Source organism: Staurois parvus, unplaced genomic scaffold (genome assembly GCF_062004578.1).
Source record: "Staurois parvus isolate SC_StPar_1 unplaced genomic scaffold, SC_StPar_1.0 ptg000283l, whole genome shotgun sequence".
Taxonomy (NCBI): domain Eukaryota; kingdom Metazoa; phylum Chordata; class Amphibia; order Anura; family Ranidae; genus Staurois; species Staurois parvus.
Window position 1 is genome coordinate 9,493,822 of NW_028318079.1, and position 26,197 is coordinate 9,520,018.

The 26,197-nt window shown below is 45.0% G+C and overlaps 1 protein-coding gene across 1 annotated transcript; it reads left to right on the plus strand.

Moving 5' to 3' along the window:
• Nucleotides 1-4,650: 4,650 nt before the first annotated feature.
• Nucleotides 4,651-25,532, plus strand: LOC149458600 (mitochondrial mRNA pseudouridine synthase Rpusd3-like). Its single transcript, XM_089682077.1, has 9 exons — nt 4,651-4,840; nt 6,745-6,905; nt 9,141-9,185; nt 11,635-11,731; nt 12,743-12,850; nt 15,057-15,141; nt 16,406-16,532; nt 18,445-18,584; nt 22,032-25,532. The coding sequence occupies exons 1-9, from the start codon at nt 4,737-4,739 to the stop codon at nt 22,224-22,226; spliced, it is 1,062 nt and encodes a 353-aa protein (XP_089538203.1). The 5' UTR covers nt 4,651-4,736; the 3' UTR covers nt 22,227-25,532.
• Nucleotides 25,533-26,197: the final 665 nt, after the last annotated feature.

Here is a 26,197-nt window from a genome sequence, read left to right on the forward strand (position 1 = left end):
TGCACAGATCTGGGATTTAGCCCAACAGAGGCTGCCTATGGTCTCTGCTTTGACTTCATGTAAGAGGGGACTCTGATGGGAACCCAGATGAAAGGGGGACCCTGATATAAGTGGATACTCTGATGTAAGGGGGACTGTGATGTAAGGGGGGATTCTGATGTAAAAGTGGACTCATTTCTTTATAAAAATTTTTTTGTTTTGGCCCACAAATATTTGTAAAATAAACAATATAGCCATCATACTGAAAGGTTCGGAGACCCCTGCTTTAGGGGAAATCTGTGGACCCTGATGTAAAGGTGAGCTCTATGGACTCTGAGGTAAGGAGGAACTCTGCAAACTCTTATGTAAGGGGGGGGGGCTCTAGTGACCAGGTAACCTCTTACACCAGAGTTCCCCTTTACACCAAGTCAGCAACATTCCCCTTTACATCAGGGTCCAGAGAGTTCCCCTTTACATCAGGGTCCAGAGAGTTTCCCTTTACATCAGAGTCTGGAGAGTTCCCCTTTACATCAGGGTCTGGAGAGTTCCCCTTTACATCAGGGTCCAGAGAGTTCCCCTTTACATCAGGGTCCAGAGATTTCCCCTTTACATCAGGGTCCAGAGAGTTCCCCTTTACATCAGGGTCCAGAGAGTTCCCTTTACATCAGGGTCCAGAGAGTTCCCCTTTACATCAGGGTCCAGAGAGTTCCCCTTTACATCAGGGTCTGGAGAGTTCCCCTTTACATCAGGGTCTGCAGAGTTCCCTTTAAATCGGGTCCATAGAGTTTCTCCTTGCACTATAAGGCAAATCCTGTAGACTCTGATGTACTGTAAAGGGGAACTCTGATGTAAAGAGGTCTCTGCGAAAGGCTGGGAACTCTGATGTATGAGGGGATTCTAATGTAGTGACAGGAAGGGGGCACGCTGCAGAACATGTGAGAGGGCCCCGCTGCAGTACCATAATAAAGGGCCCCAGGCACGGATCAGGGGGATCCTTCATGGTTTTTTGCACCAGGGCCCTGAAGGTTGTAGTTACGCCTCTGGCTTGCAGGAATTTACTAGATGGCAGCTGCTCTGACCCAGAATCTTGGGTGTTTTGTTTGACACAGTGTAGGTACAACCATACACTCTAGTGTCGATGGGTATGCTGACAGGTCCATAATCTGGGTCTCCTAGCTGTCCGTTTTCCTCTTTCTCCTCATAAAGCCCCTTGCTTTCTCGTTCCGTGCACGTTTCTCGCACCGCATCCAAAACCCACTGATCTGCTGTGGGTGCCAATAATTTGTTAATGGCACCCCAAACAGATTGCAAACGCAGTGCATTTGCCTGCACCAGATCGCATGGTACCGCAGTGCTGTGTGTTTTTGAAAAGTAGTGCACGCTTTACTTTATGTGCAATCTAGTGCAATTGCAGCCTATTCAAATGAATGGGCTGAAACTCGCACCATTCTGAATAGCGTAGGAATGTGTGCGATTCAGGTGTGAACCGGCCCTAAAATTCCCAGTCGTATTTCTTTTTTACTTTTGTATCGGTTACAAGTCCATACACAAGGGGTTTTTTTTAAGTTTTAAAATTTATATAATTATAGACTGAGACACTGTTATGACATCTGAACAGTTTATAGGCCGCATTTAAGCCAGCCATAGACAAATCTAAACCCAGGTGATTCAGCAGGAACCGGACAAATTTCAATCCATCTATGATCAGACTGGTAGAACTGAAGTCGAGCTATCTATTGATTGACTTCAGTGCAACCAGCCTGTGTTTTTTCTTTTTTTTTTTTTCTTTTGTTCAATCACTATAGGCACCAGCATTGATCAATGTATTCTGACAGCGGTGAATCCTTCCGCCATCAGAATACAATAGCACAGTGGGAGGGATTCCCCCAACACTGACTGTGTTGATAGAGAAATCAAGCAATTTCCTTTCCTTCAACCCATGGTAAATGTATGGCCTGCCTTAGACCATGTATATTTAGTGTGCAACATGCAGCATGGTCCCTATTCATCAGTGGCCAATGGCACTTTAAACCCCCAAAACAATCCCACAATCGTTGCCGATTAGTAGCACTTTAACCCCAGCTCTGACCCTGGAGAAACAAATTCCACCATCATTGGTGGTCAGTAGCACTTTAACACTTTAAGACCCCCTACCTTCACCTTCCATCTGCTGATCCTTCTTCCTACTGTGTTTACAAATATTTAGTGCTCCCTTTACTCTCCTTCAGCAACTGTGAATTGGCTGAATGTTTGTAAACACTAGCAGTATTTACACCTGTGATGACTTTGATTAGTTCACAGTGATCACAAGGTACTGAGCCACTCTGATTGGCTCTGTACATTGTGCATGTGATCTGAGCTGTTCAATGGCAGCCATTTATGGAAGCGCTGGCCACCCATGTGTGTTTTTTGAAGAGCCATTTTTTCCGGCCCATTAGAAAATAGCGTCCATCTCCCCACCATTTTTTTTTTTTACAATACGGCAGGGTATTGAGCCGATTAAAGTGACCTGTCACCACAGGTTAGCTTGCAAAAAATTTAACAGCACTGTAATAGGACAGGCACTATACTTACCTTTGCAGTGTCCTGTATATTGAAACGCACTTCTGGGTGTTTGCCAAAATACAGACCACAGTGTTTCTGTAAACATTTACACAGGAAACGTGACCTCCACTTCCTTGAGTTGTGTCTATTGGTTGTTTTTTATATTAAGCACTTTTCCGCCACCCTATAGTAGAAATACAGCTACAGGGCGGCAGGGCTGTGCAAAATCACGTATATATACATGATTTTGCACTTCCGGGTAGGGGGCACACGTGCATTGACAGCTGTTGATCATCGGGTCCCAGCCAGTGATTCCCTGGCGGGACCCAGCGATCGCTGAGGAACACTGACTGGGGAGAGACCTGTATGTAAACGCTAGAACTTTCACATAAACCAATTAATTTACACGTAATGGGATTTTTTTTCCAGCAAAAATATGGAGCAGAATACATTTTGGCCTAAATTTATGACAAAATTTGATTTTTAAATTTGTTTTTCTAGATATGTTTAACCGCCTCCCGCCTGCCATATAGTACAATGACGGGCGCAAGGCGGTTCTCTCGTTCTGGGAGGACGTCATATGACGTCCTCCCATTCTAACCGTGCATGTGCGGCTCTGGGAGCGCGCACCGCGGCGATCGGTGGTGCGCTGTGTCCCTCGGACACAGCGGATCACCGATCAATGGAAAGAGCCGAATATGTCGGCTTGGTCATGTGATCAGCTGTGTCCAATCACAGCTGATCGCATGTAAATAGGGAAATGCCGGTTATCGGCATTCCTCACGACCTGTCATGCTGACAGCTCCAGAGGAGAGCAGAGCCGGTAATCGGCATTCCTCGGAGGGGAGATGTGCACTGATCATCAAGGCACTGATGAGCAGTGTGCTCTGATGATCTGTGTAGCCCCAGCAGTGCCACCTGTCAGTGTCCATCAATGTCAGCTGTCAGTGCTCATCCATGCCACCTGCCAGTGCCCGTCAGTGCCACATCAATGCCACATATCAGTGCCCATCTGAGCTGCTTTTCAGTGTCACCCATCAGTGCGTCAGTGCCACCTATAAGTGCTGCCAGTCAGTGCCACTTATCAGTGCCAGTCAGTGCCACCTAACAGTGCCAGTCAGTGCCGCCTATCAGTGCCAGTCAGTGCCGCCTATCAGTGCCATATATGAGTGCTGTCTTTCAGTGCCCATCAGTGATGCCTGTCAATGCCCATCAGTGCCACCTACCAGTGCCTCCTCATCAGTGCCCATCACTGCAGCCTCATTAGCGCACATTAGTAAAGGAGAAAAATCACTTATTTACAACATTTTATTACAAAAAATAAGAAAAAACTTTTTTTTTTTTAATTTTCAGTGGTTTTTGGTTTAAGAAAAAATAAAAACCCCAGAGGTGATTAAATGCCACCAAAATAAAGCTCTCTCTGTCACAAAAAAATGATAAAAATTTCATATGGGTACAGTGTTGCATGACCGCGCAATTGACATTCAAAGTGTGACAGCGCTGAAAGCTGAAAATTGGCCTGGGCAGGAAGGGGGTGTTAGTGCTAGTGGTTAATAACAAAAGTTAAAAATATTGCTTTCTTCTCAAAATTCTCAGTCTTTCTTTGTTTATAGCGCAAAAAAATAAAAAACACCGAGGAGATCAAATACCACCGAAAGAAAGCTCTATTTGTGGGAAAAAAAGGACGTAAATTTAGTTTGGGTACAGCGTTGCATGACCGCGCAATTGTCAGTTAAAGCAATGCAGCGCCGTAGCGCCGTATCGCAATAAATGGCCTGGTCAGGAAAGGGGGCAAATCATCTGGAGGGCAAGTGGGTAAAGTTCATTAAATAAAGGTGGAGTCCACTAAAAAGTTGGAGTGGAGGTCACGTTTCCTGTCCAGAGTGGAACTCCAGTCTGCAGCTACGCCCCTTTGAAAAATATACACAGGCAATATGTGACAGGAAACACGTGACCTCCACTTCCTTGCCTTGTGTCTATGAGTTGTTTGTTACATTAAAGTTCAATGAATTCAAAAAAAGTTGTAGCGGAGGACACGGGTTCTGTCGAGTGGAGCTCCACTCTGTAGACTTTGCCAGTGTTTTACATTAAAGTTCATTTAAAAAAAAAAAGTGGAGGTCACGTGTTTCCTGTAGAAAACAGAGTTCCGTTCTGCAGCCATCCACCTCGGCATGGGTAGGGCTGTGCTGACATCTGATGGGTAGAGGGAGGTGATGGCTCTGCCCTGGAAGAGGACCTGTCTGCCTGTGTGTGGGCTGATCCGTCACATTACTGGCCTCCACATCCCCTCTGCAAGGAGGAGGCACTCAGTGCCCTGGTGAGTCCTTTATGTAGATAATTATGGGGACATGAGAGGACAGATGGAGTGCACCGCCTGTAACTCCTGCATGGATAGCAGGTGAAGCATGTGTCCTTCCACCCTAAACTGAGAGTTCAGAGTTTGGTAGACATTAGTGAGATCTCTACGTTGAGTTCCTGGGTCTGTACACTCGCTGTGCCCATTATGAGGGGTTCCCACCATCCCTGTGCTGAGTTCCTGGGTCTGTACACTCGCTGTGCCCATTATGAGGGGTTCCCACCATCCCTGTGCTGAGTTCCCAGGTCTGTACACCTGCTGTGCCCATTATGAGGGGTTCCCACCGTCTCTGTGCTGAGTTCTCGGGTCTGTACACCTGCTGTGCCCATTATGAGGGGTTCCAGGTTGGCGGGGACAAAGCTAGGCACTCTTAACAGGGAGATCTCAATGCAGGAGGTAAAAGGCTAGCCATGCACTGTGCAATCTGATTGTATGACCTCATTTAGGGCCATCATACAGGTTACAATGTGACTATACAGTCATTAGACTTCCCAACACCATGAATAATGAGCACTCACTGAATGAAACCAATCGCTTTGTATCCAGGCAGGCCATTGCACTACATAAGTGATGGCAGATGTAAAGGAGATTGTACAATTAGATTGTGCAGTGTATGGTCAGCTTCAGGAAAAAATTGGATGACTCTGAGCGCCAGGCTCCACCTACAACTGGAAAATCACATTAACGTGAACTGACCCTATTGGAAACTGGAAGTGTACAAGAAACTATAAATGGATGATTGTTCTGGAATCCCTGTCATGCCCTGGGGGTCTCATCGGGCCCTCCGACTCCATCACTCCATAGGACGTCTATAGGTCAGGTAGGTTCTATTGACACACCGATACACTTTTTTTTTTTTTTATTGGTAGATACCGATACTTTGCGCTGCGATTTGCATCATAAATATAAATGGGCGCAAATCACACTGCAAAGAACCGCATGTGATTTGAACAGGAATGTGGTGCGATTCCTTGTCCAAACTGCATGCGGTTTCCCACACAGCCAGGCTTGTCATAGTTACTTTGAGGCTGAGTTCACATAGGAGGGGTGGGGGAAACCTCCCTGCACCGATCCCCGCTATCACTCAACGAAAAGCTGCTTCACAGGTCTGGGGATTTGCAATCCTTGGGGGTTTCTCTCCTCCCTTTGCAGGGATAACAGTACAGGCTAGACAGCTACTGATTGGTCAGCACTGTCCATGTGACAGTGCTGACCAATCAGTAGCCACCTAGCCCATACAGTCATCCCTGCAAGGAGAGGCGAGAAAGCCGCAGGGATTGCAAATCCCCAGACCTGTGAAGCGGCTTTTCGTTGCGTGACAACGGGGATGGGTGCAGGGAGGTTTCCCGCACCGCTCCTGACAGCAGGGATCGGCAATCTGGTACAGCGGGACCAGGGGGGGATGAGGCAGAGGTCCATTGGATGGCTGGAACTGTTGGAGGCTGGGGAGAGAGAGCCATGGGAGAGGCAGGAGAAGCCAAAGCCGCAGCCACTGATGTCAGCAGTCAGATCAGGAGCTGGTGGAACCCGCCATGCAGGGAGGTTTCCCCCACCCCTCCTATGTGAACTCAGGCTCAAAGTTACGATAACAAGCTTGGCTTCACACAGGAGCAGTGGGGAAACCGCATGTGATTTGGACAGGAATCGCATTGCATTCCTGTTCAAATCACATATGGTTCTTTGCAGTGGGATTTGCGCTCAGTAATTTTGCGCCACAAAGTATTGGTGTCTGGTATTGGGAGCATTTTCACAAGTATAAGTTCTCTCCATTGGCACTGACACCTGTATCGGCACTGGTGCATCCCTGTTGGGTTCCAGGGTTACGTTGGGAAATATGTATCACGGTGTTGTTTCCCTTGCGGTAGGTACCAGGAGATTCTGAAAACACAGGATAAAACAAAGAAGGTTAAGAAGGAAGACCGAGACCGGCAAAGCATCCTGAGGAACCCGGGGGTCGTCACCGTCAGTAGACTCAGCAAGGAGGAGCTGTGCCAGCATCTGGCTCAGAATGTTGTCTACAAGGAAGGTAAACCAAACCACAAAGAACGGCGCTCTACCGGACCTGGGAGCACCCACTGACATCCATGTGCAGGCTGCTGGATTCCTTCGAAGTCTTCAGTGCAGGGCTGCCCTGTCCTCTTCCTGCTGCTGAACTTCCAGCACTGTGGGAGGATAACCGCTTTAAAGCGGAGCTCCACCCAAAAGGGGAAGTTCCGCTTTAAGGACTGCTCCCCCGCTCCCCATTAAGGATTGGCACCTTTGGGGGGCAGGGGGGGAGCGGGTACCCGAATTTGACAGGTACCTGCTCCCATTTCCGGTCCAATCACCAGTTTTTGTAGCTGCAACCACACAATCTTTTTCCAGAGCAGCCTGTTTTTCTTTTGAGGTTTCCTGTGGGTTTTTCTTTGTATCCCGAAGAATTCTTCTGGCAGTTATGGCTGCAATCTTTCTTGGTCTACCTGACCTTGGCTTGGTATCAAGAGATTCTCGAACTTTCCCCTTCTTAATAGGTGATTTAACAGTACTGATTGGCATAGTCAAGGCTTTGGACATCTTTATATGTCTTTTTCCATCTTTATAAAGTTCCATTACCTTGTTACGCAGGACTTTTTACAGTTCTTTTCTGATCCTCATGGATCAGCCTAGTCAGTGCTTCCACATAAGAGCTAACAAACTCATTGACTATTTATACACTGACACTAATTGCAATTTGAAAAGCCACAAATGTGGGACATTAACTTCTAATTGGCATTTTAGCCCGTGTGTGTCACCTTGTGTGTCTGTACCAAGGCCAAACATTCCAGGGGAGGGAAACTTCTGATCCATTTGGGTGATTTCTGTTATCATTATGATTTAAAAAGGAGCCAAACAACTATGTGATAATAAATGGCGTCATATGATCATCATCCTTCAGTAAAAGGGCATTTTTGGCATGATCAGTCATATTTTCAATGTCAATGCCAAAATTTCACAATTTCTGCCAGGGTATGCAAACTTTTGAGCACAACTGTGTGTGTGTGTGTGTGTGTATGTGTGTGTGTATATATATATATATATATATATATATATATATATATATATATATATATATATATATATGTATGTATATATGTATGTATATATATATATATATATATATATATATATATATATATATATATATATATATAATTTATTATAAATTTTTTTTTTTTTTAAATGTCTGTCTTTTTTCGTTTATATAATCAAAAATCCCAGTGATGATCAAATACCACCAAAAGAAAGCCCTATTTGTGTGAACAAAAATGATATAAATTTTATCTGTGTACAGTGTTGCATGATGACACAATTGCCAGTTTAAATTAGCACAGTGCTGAATAGCAAAAAAAAAAAAAAAAAATGACCCGGTCATGAAAGGGGTAAAATCTTCCGGTGCTCAAATGATTAACTAAACTTCGACTTTAGGACCGGTTCCCATGGTTCTGCATGTTTCCATGCAAAAAAAAAAAGTATGGCAGGTGCGACTTTTAACCCATTCACGCCGGCCGCACACAAATGTGCGGCCTCCCGGCGTCTGGGCCGAGACGCTGAGCGGCCGCACATTTGCGTTCATGTAAGAAAAATCATATGTGCTGAGAGCACGCGCCCTGCTCGCTCTCAGCACCCATGTCTGGTACTCACGGAAAGGTCCCGGTCTGCTCTTTCGATCAGAACCTTTCCTACTCATGTGACCACCGTGCCGACGCGTCACGGCAGTCACATGATCCCTAAAACACGCCCTGCCTCCCGGCGTCTGAAACTCTTAAAGGGCCAGGAGGCTCCGGCGGGAAGGGGTTAAGATCGCTTCGCACCAAATCACTGTGGTACCATGTGTTTTGGTGGCTGCGAATACACCCACGTTTCCAAGATGCACGGGGGCACCATTAAGAATTAGTGGCACCCGCAAATCTGTAGCCAGCAGCACGCCCCTGTGCAGTGTGGGAAAACACGCACTTCCACGTATGTTCCCACGCCGTGATTGGTGTGATCCAGCAGCCCTTAATGTTCTCCTATTTAGATCTAGAATAAAGATGTAGAATGATTAGGAGAGTATTAATAAAGAGTAATCGGGGAGGTAACCCTCCGACCCCCCCCCTGCTATTTTTACAATTGGCATCTTGTGTGTTACTCCTTGGGGCACCTTCTTGAAAGTCCAGGTGTTGAGTTTCTCTCTTTTGAATGTTTTAGATCTAGAATACCTTTTTTATTTTACTGACTACAGCATTGTTCTGTTTTTTTTTAGGTCCGATCCTTGCCATTAACAAACCACAAGGACTGTCGATCACAGGTACACACCCATTGTATACAACAGTAATGACAGCCTGTCCCCACTCCACATTGATGTAAGCCAGAGATCGGATCATGAACCTTGAAAGCTGAACTCCAGGATTAGCAAATATGGTCTAAATACATTCACCCTGTGCATTCTTCCTGGAATCTTGCTGTGCTTTGTTGTATTTTTTTTCACATCTCTGCAGTATTCCAGAGTGAAACTTTGGCTTCCTGTAATAAAGACCAGTCACTGCTGCTCTCTCTCCTTGTGCAGGGTGACTGGTCTCGTCTCTGCCCCCAACTGTTTTCTGCAGGCAGCCTGTAGTGGGTGGGGCTTGTTGGGTCCCTCCCACAGCTCTGCTCTCTGCACAGCACACTGATGATGTCACCACTACGTTTCCACAGTAATATCCCGGTTTTTAAAGGCGTTTGGTGCACACAAATGGATTTTTATTCAATTTGGCTATTGAGGAATATATTAAATTTTTTTTTTTTTTTTTGCTGCCAACTTTAAGGCTTCGTTCACGCCTGGGAGTTTTTGCAATTTCAAAGCGCCCTGCTAAAATGACAGATCGCACAACACAAATTTCAGATGCCATTCATTTTAAAGGCACCTAAAAACGCAGTGGGGTTCTGCGACGATTGTCATGCAATAAATCGTGCTGCAATTGCATCACGTGAAGCTCGTTGCCCAAAAAGGAGCTTCTTTTGGGCGACAAGCTTCGCACGATGCGGTTTGCTGTGATTGTAGCGCAAATTTTTGCTCTACGTTTATGGCAGAACCGCACCACGCTTTAGGGTGCCATTAAAATGAATGGCATCTAAAAGATCGCATCACAAAGAAAGATCGCATCACAAAGTGAAGTGCAACGTTTCGGAGCCTCACAGGACCCCTTCATCAGGCATTTGAAGGGGTGACGAAGGGGTCCTGAACGACTCCGAAATGCTGCACTTTTCTTTGCGATGTGATCTTTTTGGAATGAAAACCTTTTTGGACCATATCGAGATCCGTGCTGTGCTGACGAATATGTACGTTTAACACAACAAACACTTTACTCCTGCGCTAGGAAAGGACTCAGTAGACCCAATAGGAATGTTCTGGAATTTTCTGGAATATGCACTGCTTGCTGCCCTCAACAGACCGGGGTGGTCCGAATACACTGGATACAAATGGAGAAACAGAAAAAGAACGCACCGACCTAGTGCATTATCGTTTAAAATAATTTATTGAAGAAACAAAATAGGTATCATACTCACAATAGACATAATAACACAGGCATGTCAAACTGAACAAGATGTATGATCCAAACAACATCTGAGTCCATACGATGGAACCCTGGATGACCAACTGGCTAACGCGTTTCGAGGACGCAACCTCTTCCTCAGAGCCAACCTTTGTGAGTATGATACCTATTTTTGTTTCTTTAATAAATTATTTTAAACAATAATGCACTGAATATGGACGTTTTTCCTATGGTGTTTCCACTCCCAGCTGGCAGTCAGTACAGCGCCCTCTATTGATGAGCCGTACTGCCAGGAATGTGTGCGAAGGGAATATAGTTATTGTCAGTATAGCAGAGCGCTATGAAAATCATGGGCAGAATCACGCTGATTCTGCCCGCGACTCAAAACTCCCAGTGTGAACGGAGCTTAAAGTGTAAGTTCAACCTTTAAGAGACAATGAAAAGGTGAACTTACACCGTACAGCCTCCCCACCTTCCCCCTGGTCCCCTCTGTACTTACCTCTTTGTGTGATGAGCCGTCAGTGCCCAGGCAGCCAGTATAGCAGTCTGGTGATTTGAAATCTCTGCTCTTCTCTGTGCATCACTTCCAGGATGGATCAGAATGGTTCTGATTGGTCAGCACCAGCACAAATCATCCATCCCGGAAGCCCTGCAGAGAGAAGAGGGAGAATCTCTGGAACACTACACCGCCTGTGTGTGTACTGACAGCTCATCAGTACAACGGGGAACGGGAGGTAGGCAGGGTGTTCGGTCACCTTTTTTTTCTTTTTTTTTTTTTTTCTTTCTGAGAAGTTGAACTAAACCTTTAAAGTATCTAAAGCCAATTGTTTGTTTTTTTTTCTTTTTTTTTTTTCTTTTTTTTAGATGGAGTGCAGAATACTGGGGAGATTCACCCTCTCTATTTGTCCTGATGACCATCCACACTTGGACAGAAAGTAATGGGAAATTTTTACAGCTGTCACCAAAACAGGAATAGTGAAGACCTCTTCCAATGGGGACACCAGGTGATTTCCTCTTACTTCCTTTGTCTCCTCGGGACAGGAAGTGAAGAGAAATCTCCCCAAAGGGACATGTGTGTGATGTCAGCTGTCATCCAGCATGTAGCAATATATTAGATTGGGGTTAGAGCAGTGTCTGTATTAGCCAATCAGATCCTTCCCTGTATGGCGGTGGTGTCATCTATTCTCATTTCCTGTTAACAATGTTTCCTTTTATCTGTAGGAACTTCAGAGGAGATCTCTCTGGTGTCTCTACTACCGGATCTACAGCAGTTGTTGGAGGTCGAACCTGAACTGCATGTTGTGAAAGCAGCACCTAAGTACATATGTGATATTATTATTATTTATTTTCTGTGTATGGTAGTCGCATTCTTACAGCCTCCAGCCAGAACTCCGGCTTTCCATTCAGTCTTGCACAGTTGTATACAGGGCCGGGACAAGGGGTGGGCAGGAGGGGCAGCTGCCCTGGGCACTGTGGTCATGCATAGCTAGTAAGCATGCAAATTAGTGCTCAGTTTTTGTTTTTGTTTTTTTGTTTGTTTTTTTACTTTTTTTTGGGGGGGGGGATTTTTGCTGACACATAATGGTTATACATCTTGGGGGGCGGGGGGACAGTTTGGCATGTTTCTCCTAGGCCACGGGTGTCAAACTGGTGGCCCTCCAGCTGTTGCCAAACTACAAGTCCCAGGAGGCATTGCAATATTGACAATTACAAGAATAACTCCCAAAGGCAGAGGCATGGTGGGACTTGTAGTTTCTCAACAGCTGGAGGGCTGCCAGTTTGACACCCCTGCCCTAGGCTCCAGATTACGTCCTCGCCTGGACTGAAATTGCTTCCTCTGATTTCACTGCACACTGTGAGCTTCTCACGATGTGCATTAGAAGCTGCAGCAGTTCAAATAGAGCCTGCCTCATTTTCTGAGTGGAGGACATCCAGCATCATCTAGCACTTTTCTCCCTGGCCCACCCCTTCAATCTCTGGAATTCAGTTTTTACAATCATGGAGCCTCAGCATTACATGTAGGCATTACCTAGGACGATCTGCATGCAAACACAGCCCACCTAGCAACACCCATCAAGGTATTTTGATATTTGCATAACTCCTCCCAAGAGCTTCCTTCAAATTTTCTCATCAGTAATGTCACAAACGAACATCGACTTGACTCCACTAACCATTAGAAAATGAAACAAATGTGCCAAAGACATAACATTTTCAAAAGGCATTCTAGTGATGTATGGCCATCTTTATGTCCCACCCCACCAGACATGTAACCCATATGAGTGCACTTCTGTAGGATGGCTGTCATCTGTTCTCCTTGTCTCTCCTGTAGGGAGAGCTCCGGGCTCGTCCTCCTCTCCACCTGCCATGTGACAACCAAGCACTTTGAAGATTTTTATTCTCGGTGTCGGAAAGCAAAGAAACCGTTTACAACGTTCTGGTGAGTTTGTGTCTTCAAGTCCTGTAAGTTATACCCAAGATGTGTGAGCATTATGTACGATGCCAAAAGAATCCAAGTGAGCCTGTATAGGGCAAAGCAACAACTGAACTCGGGCATAAGTAAATATTGCCTAAATACATTCGTCATGTTTATTTTTTCTTGTATTTTGGTGCGCTTTGTGCATTTCTTCAAGATCTGTGCAGTATTCCAGTGTGAAATGTTGGCTTCCTGTAATAAAGACCGGTCACTGCTGCTCTCTCCTTGTGCAGGGTGACTGGTCTTGTCTCCGCCTCCTGTAGTTTATTGCAGGCAGCCTGTAATGGGTGGAGCTTGCTGGACCTTTCCCACATCTCTGCTCTATGCATAGGATTTGTACAGCACAGTGATGTCACTGCTGCTTTTACAAAGTAATATCTGGCATTTAGTACACATAGTGGTTTTATATAGTCGATTGCTACTGAGGAATATATTTGAATGAAGGTTTTTGTGCCAGTCTACTCAGCATCTTGTACTGCCGTTCTGTGAAGAAACATAAATAACACATACGTCTTAGATAGTAGAGTACTAGGCAGGGGCGGACTGACAACTCATGGGGCCCCTGTGTCCTTGCCCAAACTGAAAAAAGACTATGACAAAGGTACCAGGGGCATCTCATGGGGCCCCCTACTGACCCCGGGCCCTTGGGCAGTGCCCGAGGTTCAAATGGTCAGTCCGCCCCTGCTCCCAGGATCAGGCCCTCCTAACCCTCTTGTATTGAACTGTATTGTCTCCCGTTATATTGTAAAGCGCTGAGCAAACTGATGGCGCTATATAAATCCTGTATTATAATAATAAAACTTCCAAATACAGGGAGCATGTGACCTGCAGCAATGGTGATTGGTCGCACAGCCACCAATGATGTCACATGGAGGCAGACAGTGTCCTAAGCCCTGTGTAAGCTCTAGACTCAAACACAGGGCTTCATTTCTTTGTTTCTGGCAGCCAAATAGAACAGTTGAGGGGGCAGGTAGATGAAGCTGTTGCTTTGCTTTGCAAGGGATCTCTTTAAGGTTTTAGATTTTTTTTTATTTTTTTTTGGTTCCTCAAAGTTAGCAGACGCATTGTCAGCATGCTGTGTACTCTTGTTAGCCCGGATTCTGTTGAAGACAGCAATACACGTGTGCTGAAAGTTGACCGGTTCCTGCTGAACTGGCCAACTTTTGGTACATGTGTACTGGGCTTTAGTTGGCCATTAGGCTGCTTATCTGATAGAACTGTTAGACAACCCAATGACCATCTGAAGGAGTGAACACAGCAGGCTGACAACGCTGCTGTTAATGGCAAGGATGAGCCTTAAGGTGGGAATACACGATTAGAAAATCAACTGATCGGTCATCCGACGACCAAGAGGCGTTCGTTCGCTGGTCGAAATCGTGGGCCACATTAACCAATCTAAAAAAAATTGTTGGGCAATACGTAGTGTTGACGTCTTCCGTACAAGTGAAAGTGATGCGGTGTGCGTGTGACCTTGTAGCCACGCCCTTCCGGACAGAACGAGCGATATACACGATTACCAGCAATGAGTATAATATCGTTTATTACATGACTTATATACATAAATAGTGATACATAAAATATAATCTGCAGAATTCTGGTTTCATCATCTCATTAGCACAATCTACTTTTAACATTTGGATTTTTCCTTCATGTTTACGAAGATTCCTTGGATATAAACATCCGGGTTATCTTCTGTTTCCGCTCATGCGTGATAGCGCTTGATTGATTTTTTTTGTACGACTGTCATACCACCGCATAGAAAATCGATCGTTCGTATGCAAAACGACAATTTTTCGTTCACAATATCGTTATCGTTTAACACATCCTACTCATTATATATTTCAGGTACTTATAGAGCGCCATCAATTTATGCAGCAATATATATATATATATATATGTATATATATTTTTGTACATTCACATCAGTCCCTAACCCTCAAGGGGTGTACAATCTAAGGTCCCTAACTTACATTCATACATACACATACTAGGGACAATTTAGACAGGAGCCAATTAACCTACCAGCATGTCTTTGGAGTTTGGGAGGAAACCAGAGTACCTGGAGGAAACCCACGCAGGCACAGGGAGAACATGCATACTCCATGTAATTAGTGTCGTGGCTGGGATTTGAATAAAGACTTCTTATAAATAATGGCCACTTATTTTTCAGTGTTATCACTTTAGGAGTGCCAGACCCAGCGGAAGGGGATGTAAAAGTATCTCTGAAGGAGGAAAGTATTAAAGATCTAAGGCTGGTAAGTTGATTTGATGTCTCATTGGATTTGAGCAGCTTGTGGCCCTTCGGGGATTGAAGCTGAACTCCAGCCTTCCCTTCAGTCTTGTTGTTGTACAGCTCCTCTCCTGTACTGTAATTGCTTACTCTGATTTCACTGCACACTGTGAGCTTCTCCCAGTGGCGTCCCGAGGCAGGTGCGGGGGGTGCGGTTCGCACCGGGTGACACCGACCGCAAGGGGTGACACTGGACCCGCTCCACAAAAAGGTAAGTTGTAAAGCAAGCCGACGATTGTCAGCTTTCTTTACAACTTACCTTTTCTTGGAGCGGGTCCGGTCTCGCCCCGTATAGGTTGCATGCGGACGATCCTGCGGGGTGACACCAGTGTATCGGCAAGATGTGTCTCCCATGTAGATATGTCCCCCTAAAGCAACTGCACATGTCCTGGTTTCAGGCACGATCAATCGATCTATTGATCGTGCCTGAAACCAGGACATGCGCAGTTGTCCCGGACCCGCTCCAAGAAAAGATAAGTTGTAAAGAAAGCTGACGATCCCCGCAGGATGGATTGGATCTGCGGATTGAGCATAATGGATTGTAGTCTGATCCATTATGCTCAATCTGCAGATCCGATCTATTCTGCGGGGATCGTCGGAGGGGGTGTCACCAAGTGTGATCGCACCTAGGGACGCCTCTGGCTTCTCCCATTGTTCGTTAGAAGCAGGTCACATGGGGCCTGTCTCGTTTTCTGGCTGGAGGACATTCAGCACCCTTTAGGCCTTTCCTCCCCAGCCTGAATGTCCCTGGCCCAACCCTTTCATTCATTGGATTTCAGTTTTTTCCAATCATGCAGGCTCAGGAACACTTGGGGGTGTTACCTAGGGGGGGGGGTCTGCATACAAATAAAGCCTGACTCAGAATGCCCACTGCTCCCAATAATTAAGACGCTTTAATATTTGCATAACTCCTCCCAAGAACCAGCTCATTGTTTTCTTAGGGACTGAGGGCTCTTGAGAGGAGTACTGAAGCAGGGGGCTGTGGTGTATTCAGGGAACTACTGTATGTACAGCACCTTGTTGGCCCCTCACAATAGCTATGACCTGCCTGCACTGCATAGAGAAGCACAGACACCCAGTGATAATGTCACTGGGTCTAAAATAAGGTATGCAATGAAAAGATTTTATTTACAAATGTCATTAACATGTTGCTGGGGGAAGGAGGTATGAAATAAGCAGATGTGTTGAAATATTTTTCTGTGTAGATGCAGTTTATGATTTTTGTACAGGTCATTCCAGTGACTGATCCATCCAGAGGGAGCCTGGAGAGGAGAGAGTTGAAGGAGACCTGTACATTCTATAAGGTTCTGGACTCTGTGGATGGTTGTTCTTTGTTACAGCTGCAGCCCATGAAAGGTACATCAGAAATGCTCTGTAGGCTCAATGATAGTCAGTGGTGAGACGTTTGCATGTCCTAGAACCCCTGTACTGCTCTATGTAACAAGGCCAGAGGGCAAAGGCAGCGCACCTGTGGTTGAAGGCCATGTACAGTATATTTTCAATGAGTGCGTAGTGCTCTAACCTCTTGGTGCTGGCGCCTCCCGGCCCTTTATAAGGGTTTCAGAAGCTGGGAGGGGTTTTAGGATCATGTGACTGCCGTGACACGCAGTCACATGATCGGGAAAGGTCTCGATCAAAAGTGGAGATCGGGACCTTTCCGTGAGTACCAGACATGTGTCCTGGGAGCGCGCAGGGCGTGCACTCTCAGCACATATGTTCTTTTTTAATAGAACGCAAATGTGCAGCCGCTCAGCGTCTAGGCCCAGACGCCGGGAGGCCGCACTTTTGCGTTCGGCCGGCGTGAAGAGGTTAAATGTCAATCCAATTGCTAAAATCACATACAAGCTTTTCATATCTGCAACTTTCATTCTAATCATTCCTGCTGATCCTGCCATGAATGTACAGTACTTGTGCAGGCACTTCCTGTTAGAGGGCGACAACGCTCTGTCTTTGTCTACCAGTTGTGCTCCTGTGTTGTCACACTGTAACACGACCTCTTACAGAGATTACAAGTGGCTGTTTGAACCCACATCACACAGGCATGGTCTACTGCTGTCATCGGGAAACCCACCCTGAGAAATGTCATGCAGCCATCACTGGAGTGCATCTAGACAGGAAGAAGCTGCAGGAGATCAGAAGTAACAAAGGATACATAAAGATTGTTTTATCCAGTTTACTACCGTTTACAAAAAAATAATAAATGCACATTATTTAGCAGGTAAAAGATGTGCATTTCATTTTTCTTTTTTTGTTTATCCCCCCCCCCCCCCCCTCCAATGTGTTGAACATTATCTACAGCAGCGGTGTCCAATATTTCTAAATAAAGGGCAAGATTACTGTCCTTCAGACTTTAGGGGGGCTAGACTGTAGCCGGTAATAGTGGTCCTTCATTGGTGTCAGTTGAAGCAATAGTGCCTCATTATTCGTGAGAGAAATAGTGCCCCATCGGAGGTATCAGTGAGAGGAATGGTGCCCCATCATTATTACTGGGGGAGGAATAGTGCCCCATCATTGGTGTCAATGGGAGGAATAGTGTCCATCTTTGGTGTCGGCAGGAGGAGCAGTGCCCCATCATTGGTATCAGTGGGAGGAATAGTGCCCCATCATTGGTGTCAGCGGGAGGAATAGTGCCCCATCATTGGTGTCAATGGGAGGAATAGTGTCCATCTTTGGTGTCGGCAGGAGGAGCAGTGCCCCGTCATTGGTGTCAGCGGGAGGAGCAGTGCCCGTCATTGGTGTCAGCGGGAGGAGCAGTGCCCCGTCATTGGTGTCAGCGGGAGGAGCAGTGCCCCGTCATTGGTGTCAGCGGGAGGAGCAGTGCCCCGTCATTGGTGTCAGCGGGAGGAGCAGTGCCCCGTCATTGGTGTCAGCGGGAGGAGCAGTGCCCCGTCATTGGTGTCAGCGGGAGGAGCAGTGCCCCGTCATTGGTGTCAGCGGGAGGAGCAGTGCCCCGTCATTGGTGTCAGCGGGAGGAGCAGTGCCCCGTCCTTGTTAGTGAGAGGAATAGTGTCCCATCATTGGTGTCAGTGGGGAGAATGTGGGTGTCCCGTTGTCTGTCAGGAATTACAGTATCCCCCACTGTTCCTGACAGTGGGGGAAATAGTGTCCCAAGGGCTGGATAAAGCCAAGAAAAAGGCCACATCTGGCCCCCGGGCCGCAGTTGGGAGACCACTGTCTTACAGTCACGTAAAAATGGAATAGCTCCTTTTGGGGAGGATTATTTGCATTTATCATTATTTTATATTTTTTTACTACTTTTTATTTTCAGTCTTTAAAGACCAGCTGCTGGTTCAATGCACCCTGAAGTTTTGTCCAGTACTTGGCGATCACACGTACAGCATGCGGGTAGCAAAGATTTTGGGAAAGGACATCTACATCCCCTTTGATGTGGCTCTTCCACAAACTCAGGTAGATGCTTGGCTGATTTTCTTAAAGAGTACCTGTCACATTTCCAGTATAAATAATGTTCTAGAGCCAGTATACAAAATGTTACAATGTGAAGCGTTGCTGCTCTTTGCCGAAATGTGAACTCCAGGCAGATATAAGACACAATTGAATGCAGCTCTGTTATCATTCCGTGTATTTTGTAACCCCTTCCAGCCCAGCCCAGGGTCTCTGTATCAGGGTCTTTATGCCTGGTGGGTGGGAAAGACCAGCCGATCGTGTGACCATTGCAATTGCCTATCAGTGGTTGTGTGATTGTGAGCCAGTCCTGCCAGCTTCCAATCATTAAGGGCTCATGTACACTGCAGCTGATAAACTGACTCAGGAGCCATTCAGCATTTTTTTCAGCAGCCCATGAACTCTCCTTCATGTTTTCCTATGTGTCCATGTACACAGAGTCGTTTACAGGCAGTTGAGTTTCCAGTTGTTTTTTTGAACGCGGCAAACTGGAGTAGATTTTACCAGCGTTTCAAACGCTTGTAAACGCGGTTAACTGCGTTTATAAGCATTTGCGTTTAGAAGCATTTTTTTTAACTGTTCCATGTCCAGATGCTGTCCAGAGCCTTTTTTCATCATCAGAAATGCATGCAAAGCGTTTTCCATGTATTCAAATGGACCCGGCACACCAGCGCAGTCAGTTCCAGGTTTCGCGTGAAGGAAACAATGGTAGAACGCACCTCATTATGCTCATGATGGGATCCATAGTGAATACAACCAGAAAAGACAGGTCATCTCAACAAATACTGCTCTCTCTGCTTCTGCTCTCTATTCTTCTCAAAATGTCTGAAATAGTTAATTTTTTACTATTTTTCAGTGCATTCTGGGCGTTTGGGAAGGTCTCCTGAGGTTATCTTTTAAAAATGCTTCTAAACACAAACGTGCATAAATGCGGTATGCAAATGCAGCTAAACTGACGTTTTTTTAACCTACGTTTTCCAGCAGTCAGTTTCCATCGTTCAGAAGAGTTTTCCAAACACCCTGTGTACATGAGCCCTTATAGAGACCAAAGGCTATCTTTGATAGCTTGGTCACTGTGCTGGGTATACGAAGTGAGCACGCCTTCGTGGGAGGCAGAGCTTTATGAATTGGACGCATATATGAGATGCGTGGGTTCTAAAGCCCACTCATTTTGCATTACGTGAATGGTAAGAGGTTAATGTAAGCCGTGTAAGTGCCTGAATGTGACTCAGTGTTCCCCGAACAGCAGAGCTCAGACTGGGAGTAAGAGAAACAGCATAAAGATGGCAGTAATGTTTGCTGCATTTCCTTTTGCTGTGGCGTATCCCGATAGGAGGAGAGAGTGAAGTGCCAGAGTTCAGCCTATCAAACCTACTGCTTTTCTATTCACTTTTCAGTCACAGGGGGTGTAAGGGAATAAGGTCTGTAAGTGTTAACTACTGCAATAAAAAAAACAAAAAACAAGGGCAAACGTGAAATTCTGTTTGAAACTGGACAAATCTGCTACAGAGACATTTGACATGATTCAGAAAGTTTATGGCGATGCTGCAATGAGTTGTTTGAAGTGTTTCAAGTAGCACACGAGAGCAGAGCAGAAGAACATCACTGGAAGACGAGGAGAGATCAGGAAGACCTTCAACAAGCTCAACCCTCGAAAATGTCGAAACCAATCGGCAATTTGTGCATGATGATCATTGGAGAACAATCCACAACATTGCTGCCATTGTCGGTATATCCTACGGCAGTGTTTCTCAACCTTTTTTTCAGTTTAGGCACCCTTAAAAATGACGGACAGTCCCGCGGCACCCTTAAAAATGACGGACAGTCCCGCGGCACCCTTAAAAATGACGGACAGTCCCGCGGCACCCTTAAAAATGACGGACAGTCCCGCGGCACCCTTAAAAATGACGGACAGTCCCGCGGCACCCTTAAAAATGACGGACAGTCCCGCGGCACCCTTAAAAATGACGGACAGTCCCGCGGCACCCTTAAAAATGACGGACAGTCCCGCGGCACCCTTAAAAATGGACAGTTCCGAGGCACCCTTTTAAAATGATGGACAGTCTTGAGGCACCCCATTCTAAAAGTGAAAAGTTTTATATAACGCAGCAACATCCACACATGTAGGACACCCAACATTAGAGGGGATTCATTCTTCCAAAGCAAATACACTTTTGCACACTGGTACTGACTAGTATTCCCATGTTTCTCCTCTCCCTCAGTTTTTCTCCATCACTGAGCTAATATGACCCCAGCACTGATGGAGGTGGGCAGGGAAGGGTCAAACTAGGATGCTGTGCAGGCAGCTGACATCCTGCTTTTCAACTGATGGTTGTCAGGACGCCGGCACCTAAGAAGGTCATAATGTTGCACAATGAAAACCCTGTGGCTTTGTGTAACTAAAAGGCAAGCTTGTGTACAGGTTTTGGGCAATTTTTAGGCATTTGGCCAAGGCACCCCTGAAGAAACATCAAGGCAGTCCAGGCTATTCTTGTGTAATTTGAACATGTGGCATGTTGCTGCCAAGTTCGACCCCAGGCTGCAATGATCTCACTTCTGCACTCACCAGATCTGGCTCCTGCAGACTTCACCCTCTTCGTAAAGAAGAGATCCAAGAATAGCAGAAGGTGCTTGATGCGCTTTGAAAAGACCTCCAGGACACATTCCAGAAGTGACCGGAACGCTGGGAGCGCTGTATTGCTTTGCAAGGGGACTATGTTGAAGGTGGAAGTGTGTGAACGTAGACAAAGTACTTTCTTGTAAACAGTGGTAGTCCCCAAACCTTTTGATACCATCTCCTCTGTATTGTAGTTGTAGGTATATGCCTAGAGTTCTGTTTTGTTTAAAATGATGTTTATGACGAGACCTATAATAAAAAATAAACACAAGAAAATATATTTTTATTTAATAACATACTACGGCATTGAAGAGGAAAAAGTGATGATAATCATTTGGGCCCCGTTGGCATTCCAGACTCATTGGGAGACATAATTTCACTTCAGACAGCCAAAATGAAAGCTCAACTCTAGGCAAATGGTCACCCAGTCAGGGCAAAAGTAAACAAAACAACTCGGGCTGCAGGGGTGAGCCTGGGCTTTAAACTCAACCAAAATGTTTCTCTAGCTTTAGATGGCTTGAGGAAGAATTACATTTCTGTCAGGCTTTTATTTCTGCCTGTGAATCTGTTTGATAGACTTCCCCCTTAATTCCTGTTCTCCAAATAAAAGGGATTATCACCGTGACAGAAAGGCGCAGATAGTAAACCATTTCAGATGTTCTAACCCCTCTTCACTGCTTAAATTGTATTGTTGTTTGTGTCCCTAGTGGAGACATTTCCCATCTTAATAAATCATCTCAATAGGAAAACCTATCCATTGTATTTATCCAACACCAGAGAAGTTTACTGAACATTGTGGTAACAAACGGATTCATTTTTGTCTTGGTTTTCTCCAGCGGGTAGAAGAGAGGATTCTTCGTAAGATGCATTTTTCAAGCCAGCTGATGCATCGGATGCCTCTTCACCTCCACCTTCACCAACTGTTAATGCCAAAGGATCCTCGAGGGAGGTATCCTGCACATATCCAGGCTCCACCCCTGCCCTTCTTCCAGCGGACAATGGAACTCTTGGGACTTAGGATGCAAAATTAACCTGCTTGCATCAAGCATGGTTTCATCTGCACATGGATTTCAGGATTGTCTAAGCCATTTCCAACTGTATCATGATTTCACTGTGGACTTTTAACTGTAGCTCCCTGCAGAATATATTTTTTGGGACAATTTGAGTGATCCCAAAACACATACAATCAGTAGCCTCGTTTCTGGATTTACAAAATATGTTTTTTTTTTTGTTTTGTTTTTTTTAACTGTAATGCAACTTAAAATGACAGTGTCACTTCATGCTCTTAATTATTATGACTTCATTGTATTTTTAACACATAAACACATTTGATGTTTTATCATTACCTTTTCTAATGTTGGCCTCCAAGCATAGGTTGATGTGACTGTGGGCAAAATAAAATAAAAAGATGTGCAATACCATATAGAAAAAGTAATAGAAGTACCACTCCTCCACTAAAAGTTCAGAATGGGATTTTATTTAAAAATCTTCATAGGAAAGTCAACGTGTTTCAGGTGCTGTAGGAGTCCCCCTTTGTCAGGGCTGAGAAGGACCTAAAATCTGAACCGTGGACCATGCAATAACAGAGGCATGGACAATATCCATCCCCTGTCTACATGTGTGATTTCACTGCAGAATGAACAGTGTTGTCACCTTTTTAACCACTTCTCGTCCAGCACATGTCCATAAACGGCCGGGCGGGAGCAGTGCAGGAGCGGGTTGCCGTTCATAAATGGCGCCTGCATTTTGAGCCTGTGTGTGCTCCATGGGAGTGCGCAGTACCGCGATCCGGTGTCTGCTTTGTCCTCCGGACACAGCGGAACACCGATCGCTGTACGGGACCTCAGTGATCACATGAATAGTAGTAAGCAAGATGTCACTTCCTGACATCATTGCTTACTACTAGTGAAATCTGTGAATGATCACAGAGATCACACGCTACAAGGCTATTCACAACAGCCTTGTACCATGTGACAAGCTGTGACCAACTGCAGCTCTCGTAGTAGGAGAAATGATTGCTTTTACAGCCTTTATGGTGTATTAAAAAAAAATCTTCAGGCAGTATATTTAAAAAAAAAACTAATAATATTAAAAAATAAATTATACATAATTAAAATAAATGATAATTTTTGGTTATACAGTGAAGGAAATAGATATTTGATCCCCTGCTGATTTTGAATGTTTGTCCACTCACAAAGAAATGATCAGTCTAAAAATCAAATGGTGTATTGTAACACTGAGAGAGAGAATAGCAACAACAAATTCAGCAGAAATACATGTCTAACAAATGATGCACTGATTTGCATGTTCACAAGGGAAATAAGTATTTGATCCCCTTCACAAAACATGACTTAGTACTTGGTGGCAAATACTTTGTTGGCAATTACAGAGGTCAGATGTTTCCTGTAGTTGGCCACCAGGTTTGCACACATCTCAGGAGGGATTTTGGCCCACTCCTCCTGGCAGATCCTCTCCAAGTCCTTAAGGTTTGGTGGCTGACTTTTGGCAACTCAAACTTTCAGCTCCCTCTACAGATTTTCAATCGGATTAAGGGGTGGAGAATGGCTAAACCACTCTTCTTGAGCCACTCCTTTGTTGCCTTGGCTGTGTGTTTTGGGTCATTGTCATGCTGGAACACCAATCCAAGACCCATTTTCAATGCCCTGGCTGAGGGAAGAAGGTTCTCACCCAAGATTTGATGGTACATTGCCCCGTCCATCGTCCCTTTGATGCAGTGCAGTTATCCTGTCCCCTTAGCAAAAAAACACCCCCAAAGCAGAATGTTTCCACCACCATGTTTGACAGTTGGGATGGTGTTCTTGGGGTCATAGGCAGCATTCCTCTTCCTCCAAACTTGTTGAGTTGATGCCAAAGAGCTCGATTTTGGTCTCATCTGACCACAAAAATTTCAACCAGTCGTCCTCTGCATCATTCAGATGTTTAGTGGCAAACTTCAGACATTTGCTTTCTTGAGCAGAGGGACCTTGTGGGCACTTCAGGATTTCAATCCTTGTCGGCATAGTGTGTTACCAATTGTTTTCTTGGTGGCTGAAGATCATTGACAAGATCCTCACATGTAGTTCTGGGATGATTCCTCACTGTTCTCATGATCATTGACACTCCACGAGGTGAGATCTTGCATGGTGCACCAGGCCTAGGGAGACTGACAGTTGTTTTGCGTTTTTTCTATTTCACGAATGATTACACCAACTGCTTAGCCATAGTTTGGTAGCCCAGTCCAGCCTTGTGTAGGTCTACAATCTTGTCCCTGACATCCTTTGACAGCTCTTTGATCTTTGCCATGGTGGAGAGTTTGGAATCTGATTGTTTGATTGCTCCTGTGGACAGGTGTCTTTTATACAGGTAATTAAATGAGATTAGCAGCACTCCCTTTAAGAGACTGCTTCTAATTTCAATTTGTTACCTGTATAAAAGACATCTGGTAGCCAGAAATCCTGCTGAACACATTTCCTTCACTGTATCTGGTTTATCCACTTGCCTACTGGGCACTTTTACCCCCTTCCTGTCCAGACCAATTTTCAGCTTTCAGTAGTCTTATACTTTGAATGACAATTGTGCGGTCATGCAACATTGTACCCAAACTAAACTTTTATCTTTTTTTTTAGATAAATAGAGCTTTCTTTTGGTGGTATTTAATCACCAGTGGGGTTTTTATTTTTTGCTAAACAAACCAAAAAAGACCAAACTTTTTTTAGTTTTTAGCTTTTTTAGTTCTGTTATAAAGTTTTTAAAAAAGTAATTTGTCTCCTTCACTGATTGGCACAGATAGGCTGCACTGATGAGGAGTCACTGATATGTGACACTGATGAGGCTGCACTGTTAGGTGGCACTGATTCAACTGATGGGCAAAATGAACAGCCTCTTTACCTTTAGTAAATCAACCCCATGATGTTTCCTGATCTGACTGTAACCAGCTGGATCAAGAATCCCGATCCAGGACTCTAAGGCCTGGTTCAAACAAGTGCAATGCGTTTTTGAGGAGATTGTGGCTAAATTGTTAGCACTTCCACCTGGCAGTACTAGGGTCATTGGTTCATATGCCAACCTCGGCACCACCTGCCTGGGGTTTGCATGTTCTCCTTGTGCCTGCGTGGATTTCTCCGGGTACTCCGGTTTCCTCCCACACTCCAAAGACATGCTGATAGGTTAATTGGCTCCTGTCTAAATTGTCGCTAGTATGTGTATGTATGAATGTGAGTTAGGGACCTTAGATTGTACACCCCTTGAGGGTTAGGGACTGATGTGAATGTACAATATATATGTAAAGCGCTGCGTAAGTTGACAGTGTACCTGTAATAAATAAATTTGAAGTGCGACTTGTGAGTGATTTTGACATGATTTCATGCAGTTTCATCCCTAGTAGTCAAGGTGTTGCTGCTTTACCTGGATAAAGAGTTGAAGGTTAAAAAACATGAAATCACTTTCCAGATCGCATCAGAATCGAATATACGTGCAATTTCTGTGTGATTCCTTTGAACTCTATGGGGCCAAAATTGTTCTGGAATAGCATCAAAGTTCCAAAATTGCTCCATACTGAGTTGCATTCATGTGAATGGACATCATTGAGAACAATGTGATTTCCATCATCATGCAATTCTGTGCGACTCAAGTCTGAACCAGGACAGAGGCCTTACAGGGAATATGAATGAAATGGCCAGAAGAAAACACATGATAAGCAGTTATAAAACTTTATTTGCACAGAGCTGGGACAACCAGCACCATCACATTTCTCCAGGGAGGTAAAGGTAGATAGTGAGAGAAGAGTGCATTTTTCTGCAGTGATTGTTCATTTTCCAAACCGTTGTACATCAATCAGTACAGAAAAAGTATATATCACAGTCTCATGTATGCAATAGTAAAGCACAGTGTATGCACCATTTTTAGCCTGTAGGGGGCCTCACAAACAGCACGGGTCATATAGTCTCTGAGGGCGTATGTCTGGTCAAAGTTACAAAAAAAAAAAAGTATTAAGTACATCTCT